At 54.3% G+C, this 15,710-nt stretch overlaps 2 protein-coding genes across 3 annotated transcripts; both read left to right on the top strand.

The window, feature by feature from the left end:
- Positions 1-461: 461 nt before the first annotated feature.
- On the top strand, positions 462-5,447 carry IRF9 (interferon regulatory factor 9). 2 transcript variants are annotated; one of them, XM_055537003.1, is made up of 9 exons: positions 462-611; positions 1,371-1,551; positions 1,826-2,009; positions 2,261-2,391; positions 2,480-2,597; positions 2,701-2,772; positions 3,608-3,949; positions 4,784-4,899; positions 5,022-5,447. In XM_055537003.1, exons 2-9 carry the CDS (start codon positions 1,372-1,374, stop codon positions 5,190-5,192), a joined length of 1,314 nt encoding a protein of 437 aa, XP_055392978.1. In that variant the 5' UTR covers positions 462-611; position 1,371; the 3' UTR covers positions 5,193-5,447. The 2 variants fall into 2 exon arrangements, with proteins under 2 accessions (XP_055392978.1, XP_055392977.1); XM_055537002.1 differs by lacking the exon at positions 462-611 and having other exon boundaries at positions 1,355-1,551.
- Positions 5,448-10,403: 4,956 nt separating this feature from the next.
- Positions 10,404-15,709, top strand: REC8 (REC8 meiotic recombination protein). Its single transcript, XM_055536997.1, has 19 exons — positions 10,404-10,598; positions 10,699-10,767; positions 10,878-11,020; positions 11,105-11,180; positions 11,265-11,385; positions 12,097-12,181; positions 12,512-12,582; positions 12,806-12,923; positions 13,005-13,077; positions 13,155-13,246; positions 13,401-13,453; positions 13,767-13,910; positions 14,214-14,280; positions 14,368-14,528; positions 14,678-14,726; positions 14,983-15,049; positions 15,156-15,287; positions 15,362-15,468; positions 15,576-15,709. The coding sequence occupies exons 1-19, from the start codon at positions 10,543-10,545 to the stop codon at positions 15,665-15,667; spliced, it is 1,776 nt and encodes a 591-aa protein (XP_055392972.1). The 5' UTR covers positions 10,404-10,542; the 3' UTR covers positions 15,668-15,709.
- Position 15,710: the final 1 nt, after the last annotated feature.

The raw sequence follows: 15,710 nt of genomic DNA, 5'->3' as shown, positions 1-15,710 counted from the left end.
CATCCGGGGGCACCAGGGAAAGGGGGATGGGGTGAACACAGCTTTGTTAAAACTTGTGGGTAGCCAAGGGCAACCTCCCCATCCAGCCACCTGGCCTGGGCTTCTTCCTTCTCTGCCTCCTTTGTTTCTTTCATTGAATTCAGCTGATATCTAGGGTCACCTAGCAGGTACCAAGCAGGCACCACGGGGGGAATATAGATGGGCAAGTGGTACAGAGCTATACAGAGGCCCCAGGCCAGACTCCAGGACACGGCAGCCTCCCAAGGGAGCAGCAGTGTCATAAAGACGTCAGATCCAAGCAAAAGGAATCTTAAGGGAGGGAAGGGAAGGCGCCTGAAGCAGGAGAGGCCTTCCTCCACCTTCCAACAGCAGGCTTCTAAACATAAGGTTCTCAGATGCTGCTTCCCCCTGGTGGTAACCAGTTGCCCTGCAACTCGGAGACCACGTGATTTCAGGGAAAGGGCCCTCCCTGGAGGAGAACTGAAACTTAGGGTGGGGACTATAGGAAGGGGCGGAGAGATACAGAAGCTGCCCAGCTGGGAGCTGAGCTGAGCTGAGCTGGGCTGAGCTGAGGTCCGCTGAGCCCTGGGACTGCCTGCACAGCAGCTCAGGTAAGTTTAACCAAAAATGGGTATCAGCTTGGGCCTAGGTTTGGAAAGCCCGGCCAGACTAGAGGTGGTGGTAGGGGCTTCTGGGGACGCCTCTGCTAGACTGAGGGATAGAGAGCAGAAGGCCTGTGAGCTAGGGAGCTAGAAGTTTGGCCTGAGTGAAAGACTGATCTGGGGCCAGTGTCCCAAGCCCTACAGGCCAAGGGCAGGCGGACCTGCTATGAGGCTGTTTGGGGAAGAAGATTGCCCCCATCTCCTGATTGTTTTCTTGCCTTCTGGCCCTGCCCACTTCCGCCCCAGCTCTGCCCCAGCCCCCAGCTCCCTGCCCCACCTGCTCCTGGGACAAGCACAGAGGAAGTTTGGGAAATATCAAAGGAGTTGTGGGTGGTGGGTGAAGAGGGTTGATGAGACACCTCAGAAGCAGCTACTGTAAACACTGGGAATCTAGACAGGACATCTCACCTGGAGCAGGACACCAGGGGAATTCTCTTCCAAACAGTAGATTCCTGAAAAATATCAAGACCAAGGCCTAGGATTTCCCTCCAGACGTCACAGCTTGGGATGTTAAAAAGAAAGTATTTTTGGTACTTGCTAGTGATGGCAGAAATGAAACAATTCAGCCTTAGAATTTTGAGATATGTCTGGAGGCAAAATATAAATGGTATCTCCAGGGGCCCTGGCCAGAAGCCAACCCCAAGGGCCAGGGTCTCACTCTTCCCAAAGTGTCAGTTCCCCTAACACTTCTGTTGCTCTTATCCCCAGGATGGCATCAGGCAGGACGCGCTGCACCCGAAAGCTCCGGAACTGGGTGGTGGAGCAAGTGGAGAGCGGGCAGTTCCCAGGAGTGTGCTGGGAGGATGCGGCCAAGACCATGTTCCGGATCCCCTGGAAGCACGCAGGCAAGCAGGACTTCCGGGAGGACCAGGATGCCGCCTTCTTCAAGGTGAAGCCTGGAAACTGGCCTCTCGGAGGGAGGGGTGGAGCACACGCTGGCACTGTCACCCTGTAGGGTGACAGATAAACGGGCGATTGGAGGGTAGGACCAGCCCCACGCAAGATGGAAAGGCAAAACTCAGCATGGATCTCGTGGTGGCAACAGCTGAGCATAAACCTAGCTCGAGCCCTTCTGTGCGAGCGCTCAGGCTCTACATCCATGAAGCCAGCCGCGTCAGTGGTCCATTACCAGCGATCTCTTCTTTACTGCTGCTGTCTTCTAGGCCTGGGCGATATACAAGGGGAAGTACAGGGAGGGGAGCTCGGAAGGCCCTGCCATCTGGAAGACTCGTTTGCGCTGTGCTCTCAACAAAAGTTGTGAATTTGAGGAGGTTCCTGAGATCGGCCACAGGGATGGCGCTGAGCCCTACAAGGTGTACCGGCTGCTGCCACCAGGAACTGTCCCCGGTGGGTGTCCCTGTGCCCCATCACTCCTAAAATCAGCAGCTGGGGGTGGAGTGCGGGGGAAGGATGGAGTTCTGCGCCTCCCAGGAGGGTGGTGGGCCTCCCTCCAGGCCCCTCGCTCAGAGATCTGCCCTGTCCTTGGGAAGGAGGTTCCCTGCCCAGTCCTGCCCATCCTTTCACTGCCTCCTGTCTTTCCCCTTCTTTCTGTGCCCACCTAAGGCTCTGACGTTTGCCTCCCTCTCAACGTTCCACAGCTCAATCAGGGACCCAGAAATTACCATCAAAGCGACCCCACAGTTCTGCATCCTCTGAGAAGAAAGAGGAAGAAGTTACCGCAAAGAACTGCATACTCAGCCCCTCGTTGCTCCAGGAGCCCCCTCAGAAGGTGAGAGCTGGGGAGGGAACCGGATGGGTCTGAGGGCAGAGCAGTGACTGGAGGCGAGGTGGGCCAACCACAGGAACTGTGTCTGCAGGAGATGGTGGAGACCAATGGGGGAGCTGGCCGTTTAGACTTCGGGAGCACCGGAAGCAGCAGTAGCAGCAGCAGCGGAAGCAGCAGCAGCAGCAGCAACAGCCCTGAGCCTCAGGAAGGTACTGAGTGCCCTGCCTTTTTTGTCATCCTCCACACCACACCCTCTGGCCCTTGGACTCCCCGGTCCACTCTGAATGACCAGTACCTCTGCCTCCCTTCCAGGTAGGGACACAGCTGAGGCTCTTTTCCAGGGAGAATTGCTGTCCCTGGAGCTTCTGCCCCCTCCAGATTCAGGTACTTGGTGTTTCTGACTCACCCCTGTCCCTGTCTCCCTTCGTCGTCCTAAAGCCATGCATGTGTTATCTAATCTGTCAAGGCTTGCAGCAGGCTCCCTGACCCAGAGGCACTGGTTTCTAGGCAGCATGCCTGCCAGATTCCAGACTCCACACAGCTCACTTCTCAAAAATACCCCCTACACATTCTCTAACCTGGAAATCCACTTTGAGATGTTGATTCTGTGGGTTAAGTAGAGGCCTGATCTCAGGGACCCTCTTGTAAACTGTAAGACCCTGGGCATTAAGGCCTCAGTGGAAACCTATGTATTAGCTCCTCTCCTGAGTGCTGGGAGCCAGGGAATTCCCATGGTGTAGTGGTAAAGAATCTGCCTGGAATGCAGGAGGCCTGGGTTTGATCCCTGCATCGGGAAGATGCCCTGGAGAAGAAAATGGCAACCCACTCCAGTATTCTTGCCTGGAAAATCCCATGGACAGAGGAGCCTGGAAGGCTACAGTCCATGGAGTTGCAGAGAGTCAGACACATACATAAGGGCTGGGAAAGCATGAGTGGAAGACCCGCCCCACCCCCCCACCCCCGGCTGCTGAGGTTTGGGGGATGAGGATAGGAAAGGCAAGGGTCTTCTCTGTCCTCAGAAGGTACAGCTGCTGCCCCCGCCTCGCAGCCTGCCTGGTGCTCACCAGCCCTCATTTGGTCTCTGTGAGGCCCACCTTCCTCACCAGCAAAATGAGGATGTTGGATTTGCAAGGCGTCCCTCTTCATTTCTCCAGAACTTCCTGCCAGTCAGTGGGCCCCCTGGAGGGCACTGGTGCAGCTGGCCTTTCTCTGTCTGCAGACTACTCTCTGCTGCTCACCTTCATCTACAACGGGCGTGTGGTGGGTGAGGCCCAGGTGCAGAGCCTGGACTGCCGCCTCGTGGCTGAGCCCTCAAGCTCCCAGTGCAGCATGGAGCAGGTGATCTTTCCCAAACCCGACCCACGTGAGCCCGCCCACCGTCTGCTGAACCAGCTCCAGAGAGGGGTCCTGCTGGCCAGCAACTCCCGGGGCCTCTTTGTGCAGCGCCTCTGCCCCATTCCCATCTCCTGGAACGCGCCCCAGATGCCACCTGGCCCGGGTCCGCACCTGCTGCCCACCAACGAGTGCGTGGAGCTCTTCAGAACCAGCTACTTCTGCAGAGGTGAGGCTGCTCCAGCCAAGCACCTGAGCCCCTTCCCCCACCTCCGCTCCCCGCCTCTGGGCCAGCCGTCACCCTGTGCTCCCTCCAGCCAATCCCCCAGCACAGTCCAGGCCTGGCCCCTGCACTTGTGTGGTGCACATCCCAGGGCTCAGCCCTGGCAGCCCCCCTTCCTGGGCCAAGGCCACAGAAGGTGAGGCCCAGGTGGAGCTCACCACCATAATATTGCATCTCAGGAGCGCCACCACATGGGAGTGTACAGTAATTACAAGAAGGTGCGCTTTGCACCACACCCCTCTCCCCTGCCAGACACACTCGCACAACGACCATCCACACTTGTGAGAGCTGTGCATGTCACATGTTCTCACCCACTGCTCGAGCTGCCCTCAGGTTCCCCCTCTCCCAACCATGCTGAGAATTCCACTTCCTGCCTCCATTCAGCTCTCAACGGGACCTTGGGACTGGGGCCAGGAATACAGGGGATGCAGAGCGTGAGTGTGGAAGGGAGTGAACAGGCAACCAAAGTGTGGCATGGCTGTGTCAGCAGCCAGGGTTGCTGCCAAGCAGACCCTGAGCTCCCCCAGCAGAGAGGTTTCAGGGTGTGTGACAATCGGCTACCCCTAAAGGGGGCCCTTTCCCTGTTGTCCTCAGGTGAGTAGCAGTTTAGTTCCTAGCACGAGACAGTGGCCTCACCACCCCCGGCTCCTGCTCTAGCCTTGGCCTCCGAGTGGCCCCATCACCACCCCTCTTCCTCCCTTATGGGTTCCTCCTTCGTCCCTCCCTGCCTGGGGCCTTCTGTCTTCTCTTTCTTCCAACTCCTGGCCTTTTCTCTCTCAGACTTGGCCAGGTACTTCCAGGGCCTGGGACCCCCACCCCAGTTTCAAGTGACACTGAATTTCTGGGAGGAGAACCCTGACCCCAGCCACACCTCACAGAGTCTGATTGCGGTGCAGGTGAGTCAGCAGAGCCTGCCTGCACGGGGGTGGTATGAGAAGGGCGTCCTGGGGAAGAAGGCCCGGGGTATAGCATCCGGCCCTGTGGTGCTCAGGGACCCCTCTCCCACCTCTCCGCACAGATGGAGCAGGCCTTTGCCCGACGTATGCTGAAGGAGACCCCAGAGGAGCAGGCAGCCACCCTGTCTCTGCTGCAGAGCCTGCAGGACCCGGTGCCTCCTCTCCTCTCTATCCCGCCCGTCTTCTTTGAGACAGCCTCAGCCTCCTTGCTGTCAACCTGCCTCCCACAGTGAGCGTTCTCATTGGTGGTCTGTGATGACTTTGTCCCTCAACTCCTCATGGACACTTATTGGTGGGAAACTCAAGAATGACTTTTTTTTTCCAATTTTGAGATAAACCGTCTTTCATCTCCGAGGAACTGAACAGGGCAAGTCCAAACGGTGTGAACGCAGTGGGCCTTTCCCTCTGCCCCCAACCCTAAAACCTAGCACTTTATATTTTTGTCTTAGATCTTCACTAAGGATTTAAAATAAAATGTTACTGAAAAAGGACTCCGCATCGGATTCATTAGAAGAAGGCAGCGGGATCACAGGGAGATGATGGAGATGTCACCCGAGAGCAGGGTTCCCAGGGTCTCTTCCTGCTGGTGTCTCTGGGCCCCTCTCCCCTCCTCCACCCACAGGTTCTGGCGAGGGAGTTGTCCAGGCTCTGTAGGTTCTGGCCCAGCTCTCTGTGTCCTCTGGGAAACCAGGACTGGAGGGAGGCTTGGGGTCAGCCACCAAGAAGGGCTCCGAGCCACCTTCTCTCATGGGAAAGTCCAGTGTCCACAGCCCGTGGCTAGAGGCCTCTGATTCAGCCCAGGGTTGAACTCCTACCTGGAAGCCTCAATGAACAGACCTGAAACCATGAGCTCGAGGCCCTGGGGCCTGGCGTGGGAGGACATCAGAGGAATGAGGGGCTGAGCCTCCCGTGCCCGAGGCGGATGAGGTCCTGGGGCCTCTCTCCCAGGGTCTGGGGCGCTGTCACCCTCACGGAAGGGTGTTCCCATGCTGGTCTCCTTGCTCTGCCAGAGCCCCACGACAGACAGCCTAGCCTAGACTGCCCCGTCAGCAGCACTCTGTGGGGATCCCAGGGGCCCAAATCCACCAACACTTCTCTCCTTTACCTCGTGTTTATCTTGCTCCCAAATTGGAAGTTCTTCCCAAGGACGACTTGCCAGCGGGCCTCCTACCTCTCTGGACGTTCACCTTCACCAAACTAGTTCAGCACTTACAAACTGCCATAGCCTCCGGCTCCCCCTCCCCATACAGGACACCAGATGGACAGAGAAGGAACCTCCCAAACCAGCTCCTTCCTGTGATGCCACTTACATAAGCTTTGAGTGGTTCAGCTACATCGTTAAGTCTAGATAGACGTCTGGCTTCTTGAGGAAGTCCTTACTGTCTCACCTGACAAACGTCAGCGCTGCTTTGGCGCCTTCCTGCCTCCTTGGACCTTCCTTGTCCCTCCCGAGACAGGCCCTGCATAGGCAGTGAGGAAGCCGGGTGCTGAGTGCGCACAAGGGCACAGGCCCTTTACTTCCTGTTCCGTCATACCCCACCTCCAACCCATCAGCTGGTTCTAGCATCCCTTTCAGAATTCTCTCCAGAATCTGGCCTCTGCTTCCCTCGCTACTGATTGTTCAACCAGTTATCTCCCACACTTCTTCTTTCTGCTTCCTTCCACATCTTTTCTGCTTCTACTCTTGTTCACCATCAGTCCATTCTCAACACAGAAGAGATACTTTTAAGACATAAATCTCATCATGTCTCTCCTCTGCTCAAAGCTCTCCAATAGTTTTCTGTTCACTCAGGGAGGAGCCCAAATCCTCTCTTTGGCCTCCAAGGGGATGTGACTCCTATCCACCTTTCTAACCTCACCTCTTGCCATACTTCTCCTTAGTCACTTTGCTCTAGGCTCCTTGAACCCGCCAAACACATTTCTGCCTCAGGACCTCATCGCTTCTTATTACGTTTTTTTGTTGTTTTTTTTTTTTTGTCAAAAACACTCTTCTTTCAGGTAAGCACTTTGACTTGCCCCCTTCTCTTCAGAGAGCTTCCCTGAGCACCTGACCCAAATAGCACCCCTCACTACTCTATTCTGTTATGCTGCCTCATTTTTCTTCACAGCACAGATTATGAGCTCATACATTTCTGTTTGTCTATTTGATTATCATCACTCCTTTCCTATTCCTTGAGAACAGGGACTTATTTTGTTCATTGCTACACCCCCAGTGCCTGGAGGACTGCCTGATACATGGTAGGCATTTAATAAATACTTGTTAAATGAATGAACAAATTACTGTATCCCTTATCTCTTAAACTAGGTTATAAGTGCCTTAAAGGCAGATGCCCCCAACTTTATCATATGTGTGCCCCAGTGTGAACCCTTAGGAACATTGGCAATATATGATCAAAACAATTTGTAAGTATCATGTAGAAACCAGTTTAGCCAGGCACCATGGAAGGATTGAGAACACTGGAATTCAAAAGAGTTGAGTTCCCAACCAGGCTGCCACTACAGAGCTGTGTGGTCTGGCAGAAACAGTCTGTATGGGCCTCTGTTTTCTCACCATAAAGGCAAGTCTTGGACTAGATTTTGGAATCCCATTCAGCCTTAATATTCAGTGGTTGTAAATTTAAGGCAATTGTACATTCATTTGACAAATATTTGCTAAGTTTCAGGCACTAAAGGAAAAAACAAGACCCCAATCTTAAGAGTTCCTGGATTGAAGGAGCAAAATAAAATAGGGTTAGTTTGACTCTAATGAGCTGAGGTTTTTTTTTTTTTAATTGAACTATAGTTGATTAACTATTGTTTTAGTTTCAAAAGTACTAAACAAAGTTATGTACATTTTTTTCAGATTCTTTTTCCACTATAGATTATTGCAAGATACTGAATATAGTTCTGTTATACAATAGGTCCTTGTTTCTTTTATATATAGTGGTGTGTATCTGTTAATCCCACAATCCTAACTCATCCCTTCCTCCCTTTCCCCCTTTGGTAACCATAAGTTTGTTTTCTATGTCTGTGAGTCTATTCCTGTTTTGTAAATAAGCTCATTTGTATTCTTTTTTAGGTTCCACATATAAGTGATAGCATATCATTGTATTTTTTTTTTACTTCACTTAGATAATTTCTAGGTCCATCCATGTTGCTGCAAAAGGCATTTTTCATTCTTTTTTATGGCTAAGTAATATTCCATTGTATATGTGTATATATATAAATATATACCCCACATCTTCATCTGTTGATTGACACTTAAATTGCTTCCATGTCTTGCCTATTGAAAATAATGCTATGAACATTGAGGTACGTGTCTTTTCAAATTAAACTTTTTTACTTTTTTGGAAATATGCTCAGGAGTGGGATTGCTAGATCATATGGTAACTATTTTTAGTTTTAATCACCATACTGTTTTCCACTATGGCTGCACCAATTTACATTCCCACCAATAGTGTAGGAGGGTTCCCTACACTCTACACCTTCTCCAGCACTTATTATTTGTAGACTTTTCAGTTATGGCCATTCTGATCGATGTAAGGTGATACTTCACGGTGGTTTTGATTTGCGTTACTCTAATAATGTTGAGCATATTTTCATGTGCCTGTTAGCCATCATATATCTTCTTTAGAGAAATGTCTATTTAGATCTGCCCATTTAAAAAATATTTTTAAATTTGTATTTATTTTCGGCTGTGCTGGGCCTTATTGCTGCGAGTAGGCTTTCTCTAGTTGCAGTGAGCCAGGAGCTCCTTTTTACAGTGCATGGGCTTCTCGCTGCAGTGACTTCTCTTGTTGCGGGGCATGCGTTCTAGGGCTCGTCGGCTCAGTAGTGGCGCGTGGGCTCAGTAGTTGTGGCGCATGGGCTTAGATGCTCCACAGCATGTGGGATCTTTCCAGAGCAAGCATGGAACGCGTGTACCCTGACCACTGGACCACCGGGGAAGTCCCCTTTTGCCCATTTTTTTGATTGGATTGTTTGTTTTTCTGATACTGAATTGTATGAGCTGTTGTATACTTTGGAAATTATGCCTGGGTTGGTCACATCATTTGCAAATATTTTTCCCCATTCTTAGGCTTTTCCCCTTTTGTTTATGGTTTCCTTTGCTATTCAGAAGCTTCTAAGTTCCATTAGGTTCCATTTATTTTGGGGTTTAATTTCTTTTGCCTTGGAAGACTGATCTAAGAAAATATTGCTCCAAATTATATCTGACAATGTTTTGCCTCTCTTCTCTTCTAGGAGTTTTATGGTGTCATGTCTTATTTAAGTCTTTAAGCCACTTTGAGTTTATTTTTGTGTATGGTGTGAAAAGCTGAGTCTTAGAGACAGAAGCACGCCCTGGAGTCAAGGCTGAAAAGTGCACTCTAGACCAAAGAAATGACTGTGCAGGCAGGAGGCATGAGGAAAGAAATATTTGCAACTACAGCCACACAATTTATAGCACACAAACAGTTGTTTGAGACAAACAGCTTTTGCTATGCTGATAAATACGCCCTACATCCAACAAAACTAAGGTCTCAGCCAGGAGAACATTCACACCTGGGAAACAGCCAGGAGAGGAATGCCTACAACCTAAGCTGTTCAAGTTAGGAAGTGACTTGGCAAGTCCCTCACTGCTTCTGAGATCTTTCTTCCCCATCGACCTGTGGTGGCTCCAAGGCCACCTCACACCCGTTCACCATAGGCCTTGGGCTGGGCACAAAAGTAGACCAACCACTTGCTGCTCCGTGGGATTCGGAAAAAGGCTTAGGTCTAACTGCAAGTCAGGTGCCCTAAACAGGGCCTGGCGATTGCCCTTGTCATGACGCAACCTCCTCGGCTAGTTGAAGCACCCTTGTTACCAGGCTCGGTGCTTGGAGTCTCCTCCCCACTCATTGGTCCATGGGGAAGCACCTCGGAGGCACCCCTGTTACCCCGGCGAGGATGAGAGCCCATTGGTCCGGACACCTCACAATCCCTCCCCCCTCCCCCCACCGCCTGCAGGGTTCGTCCCATTGGTTCGCTGCCTGCCTCGGGAGCCCCCTGTTGCCTCGGACTAGGCTACTTAGCGCCCCGAACAGAGCGCCCCCAAGTTGACCCTGTTCCCCATTGGCTGCTCTGGAGACCGCGCCATCTAATGAGGAGCAAAGTGCAAAGCACCAGAGCACGGGCTCCCCGCGGCGGGATCTAGGCTGCAGGAGCAGGCCGGCAGTGGCCGAAGCTGCGCAACAGTCAGCTGCCGGGCCTATCTGCAGAGGACACCCGTTCTCTTTCGGACCGGGCCTGGGCTGTAGCTCGGACCCTCTTCCTTCGCGAATCTTTGCATCTCCAACCTGGAACCCAACCTGCAAGGCTCCCGTTAAGTTCGAAGCACCCACGTGGTGTGCAGACTGGCTCAGGGCTGACGTATATCCAGTCTGTGTCTCCATTTACTTATCCCCTTAATCATTTATCCACCCATACATAGTTCATCGGTTCCTTTATTTGGCATTCTGGGTCCACCTGCCACGCTACCTGTCCACATCCTTCTCTCCAACGGTTTGGGAAATTCTGTACCCTGAAGAATTTGGATTGACCTCTGAACGGAAGTGGTGTAGACGAGGGTGAAACCCTGGAGGGACCATGTTCTATTATCCCAATGTGCTTCAGCGCCACACCGGCTGCTTCGCCACCATCTGGTAAGGGCGGGCCTGGCCAGGGTAGGTGCTCCGGGAGGGACACCCAGGGGTCCCAACCTGAGGGCTCCCCCTCCCTCTACACCCCTCATTCTTCTTCCAGGCTGGCAGCGACGCGGGGCTGCCGGTTGGTGAAGCGCGAATACCTGAACGTTAATGTGGTGAAGACCTGGTAAGGTCCATAAAGAGTGGCCCAGGGCTGGGGTGGGTTAGCAGATGGACTGAGCTGGGCAAGGCTGTAGGTCTTTGGTGCAGTGGTGATGGGGGGCATTGTTCCCCCAGCGAGGAAATCCTCAATTACGTGCTGGTGCGAGTTGAGCCCCCGCTGCCAGGTGCACCGCGGCCCCGCTTCTCGCTCTACCTCTCAGCGCAGCTCCAGATTGGCGTCATCCGGGTCTACTCTCAACAATGCCAGTACCTTGTAGGTAAGGCTGGAAGGCTTGGATGTAGAGCAGTGCCGAGTGGTCTTCCCCTGGGCGGGCACTGTAGCTTGCCCTCCCTCACCACAGAAGACATCCAGCACATCCTGGAGCGCCTGCACCGGGCACAGCTGCAGATCCGCATTGATATGGTGGAGACTGAACTGTGAGTGCATCCCTGGGGCTGGGACCACCCGGTCTTTGGAAGGGAACTTGGCCTCAGTCCTTGACAGCCCACGGTCTCCCTCAGACCCAGCCTGCTGCTGCCTGACCACCTGGCCAGGATGGAGACTCTGGAAGATGCTCCAGACCCCTTTTTTGGGATGATGTCTGTGGAGCCCATGCTGCCTGATCCCTCTGATATCCCTCAGGTAGGTCTCCTCCCCCTCGGACAGCTCAGACTGATGAGCTGACAGTGCAGAGGGGCGTGCTCTTTCTGTGCCAGTCTAGCACCAGGGTTGGGGGGCAGGTGGGGGCCTGCTCCAGCTCTGCCCCACAGGACTCAGTGCAGGGCAGCTGTCATGGTGGGCCTATCCAGACAAGCCTGCTGCACTTATTCAGGACCAACCTAGAGGCAGTTTTTATCTTCACACCATTCTAGAACCGAGGCCCCAGTCCAGGCCCTCAGTGTCCCTCGGCACTGGGTTTTCCATGTCCTTGTCCATCCACTCCTAACACCCCTACAGCTTAGACAAGCTTTTATTGAAGTGTAGTTGATGTACAGCATTGTGCTAGTCTCAGCAGCACAGCATCCTTTGTGCTGGCTTTTGCTGGGGTCATACACAAACTTATCTCCCCACTAGACAATATCCTCAAGATCAAGGATCTTTTGTTTCCTGTCCCTGACAACACTTGACCCCAGGAAGCAGTACTTCTTTCACAAAGTGACCCAGGCTATATGATTGGGCGCAGGCAGGAATGTGAGGAAGGGGAGCTGAAGGTGAGCGGGTTCAGCCTGCTGTCAGTGCCACAGGATTAGGCATAAAGGGGTGTCACTGTCCATTGTCTGCATAAGGTTGTGAAAGTGGGGGAGCGGGGCACTGAAGCTGAATCCGGTCTTTTGTTCCCATTCCTTTCCAAAGGTTCGACACCTTCTAGAGGCCGTGACCCCAGAGAAAGTTCCTGAAGAGATCCCTCCTGAAGTCCCCGTAGAGCCTCGGAAGCCAGGTGAGCAGAGACCCTTCTTTCTGGTGAGAGGCAGAGGAACGCCCAAGGGCCGAAGAAATAAAACTGTTTTTGAGCTTCTTTCAGGAGCAAGGCCTTGGGAAGGGCACTACAAGATTCTTACAAGATTGGAATTATTATGCCCATTTTACAGATGAGGAAAGTGAAGTCCATAGTGGTTAAGCAATGTGCCTTGGGTCAGACTGCCAGTGACTGGCCAGGGCCTGACTAGAACCCAGGTTGGCTTGACTCTCGAGTCTGTTTTTGCCTTACATACATGGGTGTGGGGACTTGAAAAAAAACAGAGGCTGTGTGACTTCCCTCCCCCTCCAGAAAGGATTCGGGTCAGCCCTGAAGCCATCACGATCCGGGAGGCGGAGCCCATACGTATGCTGCGGATCGAGGTGAGCTGTCCCCCTGCACACAGAGCCCAAGGCCTGAGTCCTGCGTCTGATGGCCCAGGCCCCCTGTACCAGCTCCTTCTGCCTCCAGAGTCCTGCCTTCTTGCCTCCGTTTCTCTACCCCTTCCCCCGATGCCTGAGTACCCATAGGCTTCCTCAGCCTGGCCTGGCCTGGCCCTGTGGCATGTCTCTCAGACAGAAATGAAATTGTCACCTCTCCTGACAGGGTGAACTGGACCTCCCAGAAATCAGCCGCCGAGAATTGGACCTGCTGATTGCTGAGGAGGAGGAAGCCATCTTGTTAGAGGAACGTCGGCTAGGTAGGACCCACCTGGCAGTGGACAGTCAGACCCCAGGCACTGGCCATCTGGGCCGGGAAATGTTCACATCTCTTCTGTGTTCTAAGCTTGATCCTCTCTTCACAGAATTAAAAGAGGAGCCCTGGGCCCCAGAGCGGGAGATCACAGTACCCCCGCCCTCGCCTTTAGCTCTTGTAGGGTAAGGGCAGGAGCCCCGGGCCAGGTGGGGGTCAGCGCTGGGAGGGTGTTTTCATCCTCTTGCCCATTTCCCCTCAGGGTGGAGGAGGTAGCAGAGCCACTTCCCAGCGAGGTCCTGGCCCCGGAGGAGCTGAAGCCGGTAGGCTGGGAGCCGGAGGTCCCACTTCCCGGTGAGTACCCACTAAACCAGGGTCCTTCCTGGGGGTCCTGGCACAGCTGCTGCAGACAACACCCTGTAATCCAACTTGCTGAAGGGAGGACCCTCTAGCTTCTCACCTGGGTGGCCTTGAGGGCAAAAGGTGTGGACCTAGACTGTTGTTGCAGAGGTGACGCCCCCGCCGGAGCTGCGTCCGCCACCCATCCCAGTCAGCCCTGAGGTGAGTGGTGCCCCTCCACACCGCCTCTGCCAGAGCTCCTCACCCATTTTGTTTCCTCAAGGCCCCTGCTGGCTTCCACAGGCCTTTGTGCAAGTTTGTACAAGGTAGACTGGTCCACACCCCATTTTATCCAGCCTAAACTTCCCAGATGGGAACCTCATACAGTGGGGGCTGCACCCCCTCCGAGTCCCCACCCAAGCCCTTCACCAGGGCACCTCTAGGGATTGGGAGTGTGGGGCCTATTTACAGTCCACCAGGACCTCAGGAAAAAGAGTAATGGGTAGCCTTGCCCCCACCTCCCCTCCCCATTCAGTGGAGGCCCCCAGTCCCCCCACCTCCCAGGGGCCCACCAGCTCGCCGTCGCCGCCGCCAGTTATTATTCTGGGACGAAGAGACTCAGATCTCCCGGAAAGAATTCCAGGAACAACTGCAAACCAGAGCCCACTGCAGGGAGTGTGTGAGTACACCCCAGGCTCTGGAGGGGTGGAGGGAGGCAGGTGCATGCTGGGCCATCTAAACTCCTGGGGGAATCTTGAGAACAGTCCCCAAAACGCATGGGTTGGGGAGCTGCCCATGCACCACTTCATGACCCTGCCTAGCACATCCAAGGGCATCAGTTGAAAATCTTTTTAACAATGAGCAGAGCAGGCAGGTGCATGAGCCTGGAAGAGCTGGAAGGCCAGAGGCCTTGGAACAAGGCATTACAGGTGAAGGGCCATGGCTCCTTCCTAACCAGTTTTCTGGCCTTCTCTGCACACAGCCAATGGTCCAGCCTCCTGAGAGGATGATCAGGACCCCTGTGGAGCTGTTCCGAAACCCGACTTACTGTGAGGAGTGATGGGAGCTGGTGTAGGGGATCCTCCACATCCCTATTCCTCACACCTCAACCCCCTCCCTGCTGTCCCTCTCCTCAGCTGGCTGGCTACCCCCAGAACTGCTGGCTTTCTGGACCCACTGTGCCCAGCCACCTCCAAGGGCACTAAGGCGAAGGCTGCCTGAGGAGCTAGAAGAGGCTGAGAGGGAGGCAGCGGCTGAGGAGGAAAGGAGAAAGGCTGAGACTCCAAGCGATATTGAGGTAGCGGTCCCCTCAGTCCTTCCTGGAGCCCCGTCTGCTCTGACTAAAATCCCACAGGCCGCCTTCTGCCCACATGAGCCAACGGGCCTGCCTTACCCCTGCCCCAGGTGTGATGCCTGGGGCCTTAGTTCTCTTTCTCTCATCCCCAGCTCCTGAGGGAGGCCCAGGAGCCCAGTGGGCCCCTCATGGTATCTTCTGGTAAGTACCTGGAGAAGGGGCAATGGAGACCACCACTCTAACCACTGTCCTGGGAAAGTGGAGCCCCAATTGCTGACAGTTCTTGTCAGTGCATTTAACATAAGGACTCACAGACTGATTATCTTCATTCCCCTCCCTGCCAAGTGCCGTTAACAAGTCACTGCCTGCTCTGGCACCCAGCTGAGCCAGGTGACCCCAAATCCTGACTGCTCAGATGCACACAGACCTGCTCAAGACACTCCCCTTTCCCTGACAGAGATCTCCCTGGAAGTAGCTGAGGAGGAGAAGTCCCGCATCAGCCTCGTGCCCCCAGAAGAGCGGTTGTGAGCAGCGGCCTGCCCGCAGCCCTGGCCAGGAGGGGCAAGCAGTGGGATGGGGCTGTCACCGCTGCCTCCTCCCCTGCTCCGCCCAACTCGTGTGTTCTTCTAGGGCCTGGGTGGAGGCGGAGCAGCCAGAGGCCCCTGCGCTGCCTGTGGTGCCTGAGCTCCCAGAGGTGCCCGTGGAGCTGCCCGCGGAGCTGCCCCCAGAGCCCGAGCTGCTCTCGCTGGAGGCTGTGCACAGGTACCAGGAAGGACGTCCCTCCATGGGTGGCCGGGCTGCGGCCTCACCTGACGGTTCTTGGTTCTTAACCACAGGGCAGTGGCGCGGGAGCTGCAGGCCGACAGGGAGCCCGACTTCAGCAGCCTGGTGCCACCTCTCAGCCCCCGCAGGATGGCCGCCCGCGTCTTCTACCTGCTCCTGGGTGAGTGAGGAGTGTGTGCGCCCACGCGGAGGGTGGGGAGCGGACACACAGGCCAGAGGCTGTGGTAGCGACTCCTCTGACCCGCCCCCTCCTCCTCTGTTGACCAGTGCTTGCCGCACAGCAGATCCTTCGTGTGAAACAAGAAGAGCCATATGGGCGCCTCCTGATCCAGCCAGGGCCCCGATTCCACGACAGTTAAGAGCCAATTTACAAAGCTGCCAGGCAACCAACTACATTAAACT

The sequence above is a fragment of the Bubalus kerabau genome, chromosome 10, assembly GCF_029407905.1.
Source record: "Bubalus kerabau isolate K-KA32 ecotype Philippines breed swamp buffalo chromosome 10, PCC_UOA_SB_1v2, whole genome shotgun sequence".
Classification (NCBI taxonomy): domain Eukaryota; kingdom Metazoa; phylum Chordata; class Mammalia; order Artiodactyla; family Bovidae; genus Bubalus; species Bubalus kerabau.
This window is presented reverse-complemented; position numbering and strand designations above follow the sequence as displayed.